Source organism: Eubalaena glacialis, chromosome 7, assembly GCF_028564815.1.
Source record: "Eubalaena glacialis isolate mEubGla1 chromosome 7, mEubGla1.1.hap2.+ XY, whole genome shotgun sequence".
NCBI classification, from domain to species: Eukaryota; Metazoa; Chordata; class Mammalia; order Artiodactyla; family Balaenidae; genus Eubalaena; species Eubalaena glacialis.
Window position 1 is genome coordinate 110,172,433 of NC_083722.1, and position 13,834 is coordinate 110,186,266.

Below are 13,834 nucleotides of genomic sequence, written 5' to 3' on the forward strand. Positions count from 1 at the left end.
CATAAAAAACTGGACATGTTTTTTTTCTCCTCTTAGAGGCAAACAGGAAGCAGGTCACCAGCGTGGCTTCCTGCGAAGCCCCAGGTGGCAGTATTGGGCCGGGCAGTGGCAACATGGAAATCCTGCCTGGGGAACAGGCAGTGGGCACCCTGGGGTCAGGCATCAGATGAGGCGGGGGGTTGGGTGGGAGGGCTGTACTGGCCAGGGGTCTGGGGGCGGCAAGTCTGTGACCTCAGGCTCCTAGCGTTCCCAAGTGGGATGCCATGGGGCCAGGTTGGGGCTCTTATAGACCAAATTCCCAGTGACCCCACCCAGCAACTTTCCATTTCTCTTAACCCACATACCTGGGCCACGGCCCCAACTAGACCTTGACCAGATCTCTTCCCCTCCCCGCCCCAAATATCTCCATCCTTTGTCCCACTCCCCCTGCAGCCTGCAGAGTGACTGGTGAATATTCAAAGTGAAGCAATGAGCCCCAATCAAGGGGCCCAGGAGACCCCCCCACACTGAGGACCCTAAACTGGGTGTAGGTGGAAGCAGAGCTAGGAAGCCAGAACCCTGCTCTGCTTCCCACTGGCTGAGCCATCTCAGGCAACACCCTCGGCCTCTCTGTTCCTGCATCCGGGCTTCAGGGGCCAAGCGGTGACGGACGAGGAATAATGAGACCTTCCCCAGGTGATCACCCACCACCCACCGGCTGCCCACCTGCCAAGTGAGGCCAACCAGCGGGGAAAAAACAGAAGCCTGGCCGATCGTTTTCCGCCTCCGGCCCGGACCTCTGCCCCGACTCCTGAGGCACCTCCCCTCCCCTGGGGGTCAGCGAGTGGCTCCAACACTTCCAGGATGGGACCGACCACAAGCCGCCCTCGGCCACTGACCTGGGGTCGCCCATCTCAGGAAGCATGCTGCCGCACCTGGACCTGGGAGGTGGAGTCCTGTAGATCCCGGTGCCTCCGCAGCCACCAAACCTGCCGTCCCAGATCCACCTTCCGCCCTGCCCGCTGCTGATGGAGCCTGGCCCCCACTCAGGCATGGCCACCTCTACCTAAGGCCACAGCTCCCCTCTGGGCCTGGGGTGACAGCTCCCACTGCTGCTGTGTCCTCACCCTGCAGTCCCCTCTGTGACTCTCTCCAGGGGCTTTGAGCCTGTGCCACCTGTTTCCCGGGCTTTGACTCTGCTGGGCAGGGAGGTCTGCGGGGGAGCACACTGGCCTAGGAGTCGGAACTTCGGGGACCCCACCCTCGGAGCTCGCTGTGAGTCTCTGCCGGCCCCCTGCCCGCCTCTGGGCCTCTGCGACCCAGACGTATAATGAGAAGCAGCTGGCGCTCTGTGAGTCTCAACTGTGGCAGCAAACCGGTGCCCACTTCATGCTTTACCGAGGCTTTGATATATGTGAATTAGTTGCCAACATTTACAAATGGGGAGATTTTATATAAAATTCCAGATCCTAGGCTTCTTTCGGAAAACTTAGTGATGGGCCACGCTGGGCCCCCCACTCCAGGGCGACAACTGGAGCCGGGGAGTGGCTGCAGCTGTGTCCTCGTCCCCATGGCCAGCGGCTCCCCTCCACCAGCTGCCTCACCGGGGGCACCTGGCTTTGCTCCCTCATCGCGTCCGTCCCAGCCCTGCGCGTCACGGCAGGCACCCCCACCCCGGGCAGGAGTGTGCTGGGCGGGGAGGTCTCCACCGTTCTGGTTCCCACTGCATCCCCAGCACCCGATACAGTCTGGTCCAGAGCACGGGGCCCATGAACTATCATGAACGAGTACTCGAGTGGGGCAGGGAGTGGGGGGCTGGAAGGGAGACAAGACAGCTTGTCTCCTTCTCTCCCCGCCCACCCCGTCAGCTTCTGGGGGCACTGGGCCCAGGCAGGCAGGCTCCCCCCAGCCAGACTGCCTCGTTCTGCACCCCCTACCCTCCACCATATGGACCCCAGAGAACCCCAGAATCTCAGACTCTGGGGCTGGGGGCCTGCCAGCCCCGCCCTGGGCCCTGCTTTGCCCCTCCTGGGCTGGGGACACGGGGCAGCCCTGCAGCCTCGATCTGCTGACACCAGGAAAATACCTTCTTGTGCCAGGCAGCTGGGCAAACCCTGGGAGGTGCTGGGGCAAAGGCCGAGAGTCAGTGGTCGACAAACATCTGCTTCGCTGCCTTCAGTGACCCTGGACATTCACATAACCTCCTTGTGCCTCAGTCACCTCAGCTCTGAAACGGGCATAATGACCGTCCCCCCGCACATGGGTGTCACGAGGCTTTAACGCACCGATCGATTCACATCCGGGGATGCCCACAGCCACGTGATAAACGCTGCCCCTGCGAGGGTGAAGGAGGAGACCCTCCCCGTTTCTGGGACGTCAGCCCCACAGCTAGGCTGTGCCACTGAAGGCGAGACCTCAGGACGGGGGTTTGCTGACTCCGTGGGCAGACGCTGGAACAAAGGCGCAGGGCAGGGACGGAATAGCGGGGGGGGGGCAGCACCCCCTGCACATCTGGAGGCAGATGGAGTGACCGGCGGGGTGGGAGCAGCCAGTGGGCAGTTGAACACCCTCAACCCAACCGCACGAGACCTGGCCCCTTTGCCTTTTCAACAGCGGGCCAGCTCCTGGCCACCAGAAAAGACCCACATCTGTTCACTTAAGCAAAAACAAATCCGTGCCCCACCACCCAGAGTGCAGGGCCCTCGGGCAGGGAAAGGAAGGGGCTCACAGTCACAGCATCTGCTCTGAGCCAGCTGACGTCCTCTCCCTACTCCTGTCAGTAATCCTGGGGGGACAGAGATTACTCTTCCATCTTGCAGACACTGAGGCTCAGAGAGCGTGAGTCCATCACCCGAGGTCACACAGCCAGGGCAGCAGAGGCAGGGTTCACACCCACGGATTCACCCTCTGAGGACCAAGCTGGTTCGTCCCCAGCATTTCTCGGCCCCAAGCCCGCTTTCCCTGTGTGGAGACCCCGGAGTACACAAGGAGGGCCCAGCAGGGCCCCAGTCCATGCAAAGCTGACCTTGGCTAGACGCAAGTTCCTCCTGAAAGCTCCAGATGCTGCAGGACAAGGGACCCCGAGGCCACACAGCCCCTGGCCCGGCGCGGAGGAGGTGCTGTCAGGCAGACGACATTGACCCTCCCCCAGGGAAGCTCACAGCCCAGACTTCTGACTTCCAGTTCACGGAGGCACCCGGGATTCCGGAAGGCTCAGGGTGCAGGAGGCTGGGGTGGGGCGGCTTGGCTCAGCCTCAGGAGAGCCGCTCGGCATGTGAATAGGAAGCAGGCCGGAGCTCAGAGGCCGCCGCCCTCCCAGCAGAGTCCCCAGGGCTGAAACCTCAGCAACCAGGACACCAGTGTAAGTGGAGCCCTGCTACGCGGCAGACCCCAGCGCCTGATGCCCGACACCAGCTTTCTCCCAGTGAGAACACGCTCTAGGAGGGAGCCCTCGGTAAGCCCACTTTACAGACGAGAAAACTGAGGCCCGGGGCAGTGAAGTGATTTGCCTAAAGTCTCACAGATAGTGAGGGGCAGAGCAGCCTCACCCCGGGGGAGCCTTGGACCAGGCCAGAGACGCCTGAAGCACCGAAGGACCTGGATCCGGAGCCGGGCCCACCACTTACTCGCTGCTGGCCTGTGGGCCCATGTTCCCCTGGGAAGGGAAAGGGACTCGCGGTAAGGTCGTGTGGGGACTGAGATGAGGCACGAGGAGCACCGGCCGGGGCCTGGGGTAGCTTCACTGTCCTGACCACCCCATCCTCCTCCCTGCCTTTCCCACACCCCCGGCAATGCCCATCAAGAGGAGCCCTCGACCCCGGGCCGGCCTCCTGACCGGCAGGCAGCAGAACGTGGAGAAAGCAGTGGCTGAGCCGGTTCTAAGCCCGGGCCCAAGAGTTCCTGTGCGCGTCTCATCTTTCACTCGGAGCCCTGTTTCTGCGACGGGAACGAGCTCGTGCAGCAGAGGCAGCCGCCCTGGCAGAGGCTGTCCCAGACCAGCCACTCCCGGCAGGCACTTCCAGCCTGGGGCAGCAAGCCCGGCTGACCTGGGGACTTGGGATCAACAAGAAACGCCTACTGTGCGCCACAGAGGTTGTGCAGCCGCCTGCGACGCGCACTATTGAGGCAAGAGACTACTCATTCCATGACCGAGGCGTGTCCCCGGCAGGAAGGACTGGCACGGGTTTGGCGAGATGGCAGAAACACCACCCCACACGCCCACGTGGTGCTGGCGGGGGTGTGGCCAGACTGGCTGGGGAGCCCTCGGCCAAGGCGGGAGCAGGGCACACTCACAAACTAACGCCCCTGCAAGACAGCTCCCACCAGCCAAGGTGGGAACGTTTGGCTGCCCCTGCTCAGTTTTCTCCCTAGCGCTTTTCACCATCCAACGCAGATTTTACGTAATGAATGACTGTGTGCCCCCTGCCCCCGCCCCGATCCCACGGAACACAAGCCTCGTGAGGGGTACCAACTTCATCCATTTTGATTACGGCTGTATCCCTGGCACCTAGAACTATACGGTAGGCACTCAATAAATATTTGTTGAATAAATAAACTGGGGAAACAGGCCTTCCCATACATGGCAGGTGTGAGCAAAATCTGGTACACCATCAATGGAGGTAAACTGGCAAGTACCGGGTTTTAAGTAGGCATCCTGTGGCCTCTACAGTGGAGCCCATGGCAGCCAGCACCTCCCCAGAGAAAAGCGTGCAGACGATCATCAAAAGATTGGCACAGCAGGTGCACAGCAACCCTCTTCCTAAAGGTCCAAGCTGGAAACAACCCCACAGCCCTTGTCAGGAGAAGGAGCCACCAAACTGGGGTCTGACCATACCATGGAGCAGCTCTCAGCCACGAAAAGGACCAACCACGGAGCCCACAGCATGTGGACCTAGAAATGCTGTGCTGAGCACAAGAAGCCACACATGAGAGCAGACTGCATGGCCCCATTTACGGAAGTCCGAGAGCTAGCCACAGTCAGGGAAGCGGTTCCCGGGACGGGCACGGATGAGGGGACCTGGGTTGTCTCGGGATGTTTCATGATCTGAGTGCTGAGCACACGGGGTGTTCCTTTGTGAAATATATTACTGATTTGCGTGCTTCTAATAGGTTCTCCTGGTTATACTTGGATAAATGGCTTACAAAGAGAAAATAAAGAAACGCATGTGCACACGGACCCAGCGATTCCACACCGGGCGCAGCAGGAAGCCATTCACTGCGGCAATGGACATAACGCAGCATCCGTCCGCCAGGATGGTCAGTAACAGCTGGGACGTGCACACAGCGGAGCCCTGGCTGGTAAAGGGAGCTCCCCACGTGCCGACAGGGAGAGTCCCAAGGGGGGCTGTTCACGGAGGAAAGCACAGGACAGAAAGGTGTGCACAATATGCTATACGTGAGAAAACCAGTGCACACACGCTTGCCGTCGTAGGACCTGTGGTTCCCAAGTGTGGTCCTATAGGCCCTGAGGGTCCCTGGGACCTAATCAGGGACCCACGGGATCAACGTTATTTTCAGAACAACACTGCAACACTGGTTGCCTCCTTCACGCCCTTTCTCCTACGGGCATACAGTGGAGTCTTCCAGACACTACGTGACTTAGTGATGATGTCATCACTTTGATGGCCAATGGAATGTGTACTTGTGTATTCTGTGTTTTCTAGAATTTTCTAAAGTAAACTCATGAAAAGATGCTCAACATCATTAGCCGCCAGGGAAGTGCAAATTAAACCTTCAGTGAGATACCACTTCACACTTCACACGCTAGGACGGCTACATTCAAAATGACAGACGATAACAAGTGTTGGTGAAGACGTAGTGAAGCTGGAGCCCTTGTGCGCTGTGGCTGGGGATGTAACATGGTGCAGCCGCTGAGGATAACAGTTCGGTGTTTCATCTTATGGTCACACACAGAGTTCCCAGATGACCCAGCAATTCTGCTCCTGGGTACATTCCCAAAAGAAATGAAAACATACGTCCACACAAAAATATGTCATGAATATTAACAGCAGCAGTGCTCGCAATAGCTAAAAGGTGCCAACACAGTGTCTACCACCTGGTGAATGAATAAACAAAATGGGGCCCATCCACACACTGGAATGTCCGCCACGGAAAGGAATGAAGCACTTATTCATGCTACAACGCGCAGGGGCCTTTAAAAGCGTTATGCTTAGTAACGGAGGACCGTCCACAAAGACCATATATTGTATGATTCCATGTCCAGGAATGTCCAGAGTATGCAAATCCACAGCGACAGGGAGCAGACTGGAGGCTGCTGGGGGCTGGGAGGAGGGAGTGGGAGGTGCCTGCTACCGGCATAGCAGTAGGGTGACAAGAATGACCTAGAATTAGATTCTGATGATGTTCTCACGACCCTGACAAAAACTACTGAACTGTACACTTTAAATGGGAGGACTTTACGGTACATGAACAATATCTCAATAAAGCTGTCTAGGAAGGAAGAAAGGAAACACAGTTTTTAAAAATTAAAGAACCCCACCACAGGCCGAGCCTTGGCCCCAGACCCTCACTATGGGGCGCAGCTGTGAAATGCACCCATTCCCTCCAAGTGCCATAAGCTCTGGGGCAGCCAAACCCAGGGGGCCCAGCTACAAGCCACTCAGACCCACTCCTGCCCCAAGTCCTCCATGGGAGCCACGAGCCCAGCCCCTCCCCTGGGAGACTAGGGCCCCCTGCCCAGCTCTACTATGACCCCCAGAAAAGCCCCCTCCCCTCTCAGGGTGCCATTTTCTCTTCCATAGAACAGAATGACCAAACAGACTCTCTCAAGGTCGCCACATGGTGAAACTCAGTGCCTGACAGATGCAGACGACCCAGCTCTCCTCGGTTTTATCACCCTCATTACCTTCAGAGCCCCCCCACCTCCCCCCAAGTCTGACGGGCAGGCAGCCCCTTCTCAGCTCCCCCAGTGGCTGGCCCAGGGCACATGGGCCTGGTGTGCCCGCAGCTACCAATTTTCAACAAAAGCCAGAAAGCTGGAATTTACGTGAAGTCTTCCAGCTTCTAAATGTTTGCAACAAAATTCTAGTGCTTACAAAGATGCTCTGCAGAAAGAAGCTGAAAGGTGACAGGGGCGTGCACCATTAGCAGAACAGCAGACAGAGGTGGGACCAACCCCGGCTACGTGGGGTCAGTGAGGAAACCGGGGCTCAGAGGCATCGCGGCCCAGGTCCCAGGTCACACGACGAGCGCGCGTGAGCTTCGGCCCGGGACTCACCACGGAGGAGCAGGGGCTGCGGGAAGCCCAGGCCCATCGTTTGCGGGTCCCGCTGCCCTCGGCAGACCCTACGCTGCCCTGGAAGAGTCAGACGTCCCAGGTCAAGGCCCGTGGGCTGGGGGTGGGGAGGGGAAGGGCCGGCTGGCCCACCTGCAAGCTCTCCTCGCAGGGCGCCCCCTCCCCAGGCTGCTTGGGGAGCCAGGAGCTCCTGTGGCTGATTCTGGCACACAGAACATGAGCTCAGGTGTCCAGACTCCCAGCTTGGCTCCCTCTGGTCCCCAGGCTGTGTGCAGGGACCACTCAGACCCCACACAAGCTTAAGTCTCCCACAGCTGAGCCTGGAGAGGAGAGGGGAGGGTCTGTAGGAATCCTCTAGGGAATAGGGAGAGGCTGGGCGGGTCTCCCTCTGCCCCCTGGAGCCACAGCCCAGTGATTCCGGGGGACCCTGGAGACCCCCAGACACTGAAGGCCCAGGGCTGGCTCCTGGGGCTGCAGGGTGAGGTGGGGAGAGCCTCCTCCTGTGCTCTCCTCCCTTCACCCAGAGGAAGTGCTGCACGACACAAAGAAGATCCTGCCAGCTCCTGCCTGACACCTGCAGTGGCTCCCCACTGCCCCTGGGGAAAGGCCCAAATCTTCATCCTGAGGGTAAACACCATCGCCCTGGGCCTGGCCCCTGACCACTCCCCAGCCTCTTCTCACACCAGCTACACAGCCTCCTTTCAATCCAACTCCTTCCCTCCAGCCGCAGGGCCTTTGCACGTGCTACGTCCTCTGCCTGACGCACTCTCTTCTCTCTGCTCCCCACCTCTCACCCAGTCAGCAACTCCTCGTGCTCAAACAGCACTTCCCAGGAAGACCTCCCTGACCCCCAGGGGACTCCGATCCCCCGGACAGGCTCACAGAGCACAACCACCCCATTCCTCGGCCCTCGGCCTATGACTACCACGTTTTCTCCCCCACTAAACCATAAGGTCCCGAGCGCAGGGGCAACACGGTCCATCTGGCATCTGTCACAGCCCCTGCACACGCCGGGCACCAGAGATGACTATCAGGGGTGAAGACGTGAAGAAATGGCGGGGGCACCTGGGTCCACCGCTTCCTGCACGTGTGTCCGTGGGCAAGTGGCCCTATTCCTCTGCTGTGCACCAAGGGGGCGGCTGTGATGATTAAAGGGGCCAGTGATCTCAGAGGGCTTACGATGGTGCAGGCACAGGTCATAAGCCGATACGGTGTCTGCAATTAATATACAGTTATTTGAATTTTAAAGCTTCTCTATTAACTGGAACGTCAAACCGTTTGAGGACCGCTGCCCCACAGGATCCGGTAACGTGAGGCCCCGAGGAAGGGGCTCCTTTCCTGCCACGGGGTCCTGGGGCCTGCAGGTTTTGCTGGAGCCCTTTTCCAGGAGAGGGGCTGCTGCTACGGGAACCTCCAGCTTCTGAGGGCCACCCTGACCCGGGTTCCCACCCTTGTGGCCCAGGAGGGCGGGGGGTGGTCCCCGGCTCCCTCCATCGTGCCAGCCCCGTGGTAGAAGGCGCCCTCACAAGCCCCCTGAGGGATGACAGACGTCAGAGCCCTTCTCCCCGGCAGGGAGCCGGGCATGTGGCTTCCATTAGGCTCCATCTGGACATGCTCAGAGGCAGCCTGGATCCCTGGCACAGCTCCGGCTCAAAGACAGGACCCCTGCTGCAGCCGGGCCTGGGGCAATGGCTGGAAACCTCCTTCTCCAGGCCCCAGGGCTGCCATGGCAACGTGGCCAGGGGTCATTTCTGCCCCACGGCCCGCCTCTCAGCTGGCCCCACGGGCAAGCAGGACAAAGCTACCACCTCCCCAGTTCTCCCCACCGAGGACCCCTCCATCCCTTGGGAACCCCCAGGGCTCCCCGTACAACAGCAGCCACAAGGCTCTAAGGCCCTCACTGCCCCAAGGATGCTCATCGGGCCCCTGACCCCCACCCACCAGGCATCCCCCGGCCACCCTCCCCACTCCATGTGCAAGGCTGTGACCACGGACAAATCTGTGTGGGCTCATCCATTACCGCCCTCCGCCCCCATGAGACCCCAAAGGGGAGAGGCTGTGCCCCCCCGGTTCACTGGACGGCCCCTGGTGCAGAGAGGGTGCTCCGCACCTATCTGCTGAAGAAATTAAGTGGGTGGATCGAGGAACAGATGGTGAATAATGACGGTTCACGTTTTTAATTACTCGGCAGTACTAGGCCCCATGCCGAGCTTGAATGAGTTAGCTCATCTAATCCTCAAAACACCCCCAAGAAGTAGGGCCTTCTCTGCCGCTTCCCGATGGAGAAAATGAGGCACAAGGCGGAGAGCCGCTCGCCTGAATTACAGAGCACGTGCCCTGATGGGTGTCAGGTGGACATCGGCTAAGCAGCAGCAGGGAAGATGGATGGGGGTGGTGGACGGCAGCCAGCCTCTGCTTGCACGGCCTGGGCCAACTCCTGGGTCCCATTTAAATTCACCCCACCGGCCCACCACTCCCGACCTCCTACACCTCCCTTTCCCCGAGCTCCAAGAAGCACAGCCTGTCCGTGCCCTGCTCCAGGCTTTGCACGTGCTGGGCCTCTGATGGGATGAGGGGCACTCAGTCAGGGGCCCCACCCCCAGGCGGCCTTCACCAACAGCCACACCCCAAAATCCATTTGAGAAAGCCTGGGGCAGAGGAAAGAACCCGGGGCTCCTGAGAACGAAGCAGCTCTCCAGGGTTCCAAGGCCGACACCACAGAGAGGCCTCTGGCAGCAAGGGGGCGGGTGATGGGGACGGGGCCGGGTCTATTCTGGAAACCCTGGAGGCTGCACGCACCATCCCCGGCGCCAGGCCTGCAAGCCCGCCCGGGCACACGTGGACTTCATTACACCCCCGCCCAACGCACACGCCCCGCCCCCTGCAGGCTCGGGGCTGGGTGGGGAGGAGCCGGGGCTGGATGGGGAGGAGCCCCCGGAAGCCCCCTGCCCTGGTCCCAGCCGCCACCTCTCACAGCGCGACCTGCTGCCACGAGCCACACCTCTCCACCCTCAACCTGGTCAGCTAAAAATGAGAAGAAGCCCAGCTCCCAGCTTGTGGGAGGATCGAGTCACAGACGGGGCCGGGCACCTAGTAGGTGCTCAGCAAGGGCAAGTTCTGTGCCCATCCACCGAAAGCAGGATGGAAAGAGCCGTCAGGGCGGGGGCCTGGGGGCTGGGGGAGCCTGCAGTCTCGGCCTCAGCCCACAGCGGACGCCCAGCAAGGGCCATAGCTCTGGACACACGGGCCCCCTCTCCCAGGAAACCGTCCCAGACGCCACCCGGGCATCCCCTGCTCACAGCCTGCGGACCACACTGTCCAGTTCCTGCCTCCCAGGGGCCCACTAGGGCCTGTCCACAGTTGGTACCTAATGAGGGTCTACAGAGTGAATGACACAGGACTGAACAAGACATGGACTTGCAGCTGTGGAGAGAGATATCAGGACACCCAGACAACTCCTCGGGCTCCCTCAGAGGGGGGGCAGGGAGCCGCAGAGGGGGCATGGAGGAAGGGTCATACAAGACACAAAGACCCAGCGAAGGATTCCTGGCAGCGGTGCTGCCTGAGCTCCCTGGGAAGAGTGTGAGCAAAGGGGTGGGACAGAGGGGAGATGACAGTGTAGGGTGCTCATGGGGTGGCAGGGAACTAGCACGAGGGGGGATGACCGGCAAAGGGGTGGCCAGAGAGCGCCCCCCATTCCCTCATTAATTCACCCAGTGTTTACAGAGCACCCACTGTGTGCACAGCAGAGAAGATGGCAGACGGGGTCCCTCCACTCATGGCCCTAACATTCCACCGGGGGAGACAAAACTAAACAAGTAACGACGTGCTACAATGCCAGGTATTACTGGGAGGAATTAAAGCAGTGTAAGAGAAAGGTGGGGTGCTCTTTGACTGGGGTGGTCAGGGCAGGCCTCTCTAGGCAGGTAACCTTGAACAGAGAGCAAATGGAGGGAAGAAGCGAACTTCATGGACAGCTGGAAGAGCACTTCAGGAAGAGGCAGTGGCAAGTGCAAAGGCCCTGGGGCTGGAAAGTACAGGAAGGGGCCAGGAGGCCCGTGCAGCTAAGCACAGTGCGGAGGGAGAGGGTTGCCAGGCACTGAGCGTTTATGCTCCCACCTCCAAACTCATGCGTTAAAACCCTAATCCCCGGTGGGAAGGTATCTGGAGACGGAGCTTTGGGGAGACAACTTAGGTCTTGAGGGTGGAAGCCTCGTGATGGGATTAGTGCCCTTCTAAGAAGAGATGCTGGAGAGCTTGCTCCACCTCTGATGTAACCCAGATGAGATGTGGCCTCATCTGCTCTGCCAGGCAAGGGCACAACAAGCAGACAGCTCTGCAAGCCAGGAAGCAGGCTCTCATCGGACAACCGATCTTAGACTTCCCGACTCCAGGGCTACGGGACATCAACGTCTGCTGTTCAGCCACCCAGTCTATGTATTTTTGTTACAGCAGCCAGAAGGGACAAGAAAAGGGTGAAGAAGAGAAGGCCCGGGAGGCCCCGGGGGCAGGCTGTGCAGGGCCTGAGGCCCCTGAGAGGACTTCAGTATCTACTCTGAGCAGGTGGGAGCCACAGCAGGTACTGAGCAGACAGAGGAGGGACAGAAACCACCTGTATGTTAACAGGACCCCTGGCAGGAAGGGGTGACGGACCCGGTACTGGGCGCTTGCAAGGAGTCCCCACGAGAGCCTGCATCCCTTCTGCTGCCACCGCAGAGGCCAAGAGCACAGCAGCCATGCCCAGAGGCTACTGTCAGGGAGGTGCGAGCAGGCAGCTGTATCAGGGTTGTGAGCTCCCACTTCCTGCCGGGCACCCGTGGACCCCTCCGCAGGGGCCCCCCAGCCCTGATAAGGTACATGTAAGAGGCCCTCGGCCACAGCCCCCTCAGGTAGCCCAGCACCGACCGTGACAGGGACCCCACCCATCCACCCACCACGCCACCCCGAGAAGCTGAGCCAGGAGAAAGCTCCATCTCAGAGCCTCCAGCCCGGAGCTCTGGGGATGGCGCTGGCTGTCCCTGGCCTGGCCCCACAGACCCAGCTTCCCCTGCTCCAGGCAGCTGGTCTGTGCACAGACCTGGGCCAGGCTACAGAGCCCCGAGGCTGCCCTTCCCTGGGATGAGTGTCCCTGGAGGAACCAGGAAAGAGTCTTACCTTCAGGGTCACCTCTGGGGACAGAATGGACAGAGTTGGGGTCTGTGTCTTCCTCTGGCCGAGAACGGGGCAGAACCGGTGGCTGCTTGGGCACTTCCTGGGTGGGTGGGACGCGGGCCGCCTCCTGGTGAGGTGTGGTCAGGATGGCGTGGGTGCTGGGCTCTGCTGGGCCCTTGGGAGCGCTCTGCGTGGCCTGTGATGGGAGGACACTGGCCGTGCTTGACGCTGGAATGGGCCCAGCTCCCTCCTGCCCGGCGCTGCGGGGGGTGGCCTGGGCGTCCGGGATGAGGTTCTCTTCGGGCCGTGCCCTGGCCTCTGCCGCCTCCTCCTGGACAGGGAGACCAGGGGCTGGACCTGCTGTGGGCCGTCCATCCAGCCCCCTGGGGCCTCCTGCTGCCGGCTGCTCCCTGACCGTCAATTCCTCTCTCTCCTCCTGTCTGTCCTCCGTCACTCTCCTGGCCTTGGCCTGCACGGGGGCTGGGGGACCCAGGGCGGCAGCTGCCGTGGGCCTGGGGAGGGCGGCCGGCCAGCGGGTGGCCTGGATGGCTGAAGGTGGCTGACCCCCAGCTCCCAGAGCAGCCGGGCCCCCGGCGCCCGCCTGGAGCTCGCCCTCCAGGGCCGCCGCGGCCTCCGCCTCGGCCACCTCCTGGTCGTAGCTGTAGGGGTCTTCGTAGTGTCGCTCAGGGTCACCCTCCTCGGCGTCTGAGAAGTTTCCGGGGGCGGCGTCTCCGTGGCAGTCGGGGAGCCGGTAGCAGATGAGCTCGCCGCCGGCGTCGGGACAGTGGCAGGCCCGGCAGGGCGACAGGTGGACGGTGTGTCCGGCGGCGTACTTGCGGCCAGAGTGGACGCAGCCCACCTGGCCGCACTGCGGGCAGCTGTCGGCCGCCACCACGGCCTCGATGCAGTTGGGCGGCAGCTCCGGGCACGGCATGAACTGGCAGCTGATCTTGCCGCCACCCGGCGGGCAGGAGCACTCGGTGCTGCCGAAGTCCACGAAATAGGACTGGCCGGCGGGCACGCGGCCGCGCACGAAGCCGCCCTGCAGGCAGTCGTAGTACTGGTAGCCCTCGCAGGCGCAGCCCTGCTGCACGCACGTGGCGCAGCAGGCACCCGGCTCCAGCGCCTCCTCGATGCAGTTCTCCAGCGGGGGGCACTCGACGCCCGTGCAGTCCTGCCCCGGGACCGCCGTGCTGGGGCTTGGGCCCAGGGCCAGGGCCAGGGCCAGGGCCAGGGCCAGCCAGGCGCCCACGGGCTCCCCGAGCGGTGCCATGCCCCGCGGCCGGCCACACGTCGCCTCCAGATCAACCGTTCTCTCTCACGAGGTCCTGGGGGAATCGGAAAGGACGGGGATCAGCACCACGTGGCGGCCCCAGGGGGACACGTGTGCACACCTGGCACGCACACCGGCACGTGTGCACGGCTGGGCGGCCTCCCCACCTTCACTCA

At 61.3% G+C, this 13,834-nt stretch overlaps 1 protein-coding gene across 3 annotated transcripts in view; it reads right to left on the reverse strand.

Moving 5' to 3' along the window:
- The window catches only part of FBLN2 (fibulin 2), a 74,650-nt gene that overhangs the window by 35,945 nt on the left and 24,871 nt on the right, over window positions 1-13,834 (reverse strand). For all 3 annotated transcript variants that reach the window (XM_061197328.1, XM_061197327.1, XM_061197329.1), the window contains exon 2: window positions 12,389-13,713. In XM_061197328.1, the coding sequence (XP_061053311.1) occupies window positions 12,389-13,658 (1,270 nt within the window). In that variant the 5' untranslated portion in view covers window positions 13,659-13,713. The remainder of the gene's footprint in view (window positions 1-12,388; window positions 13,714-13,834) is intronic.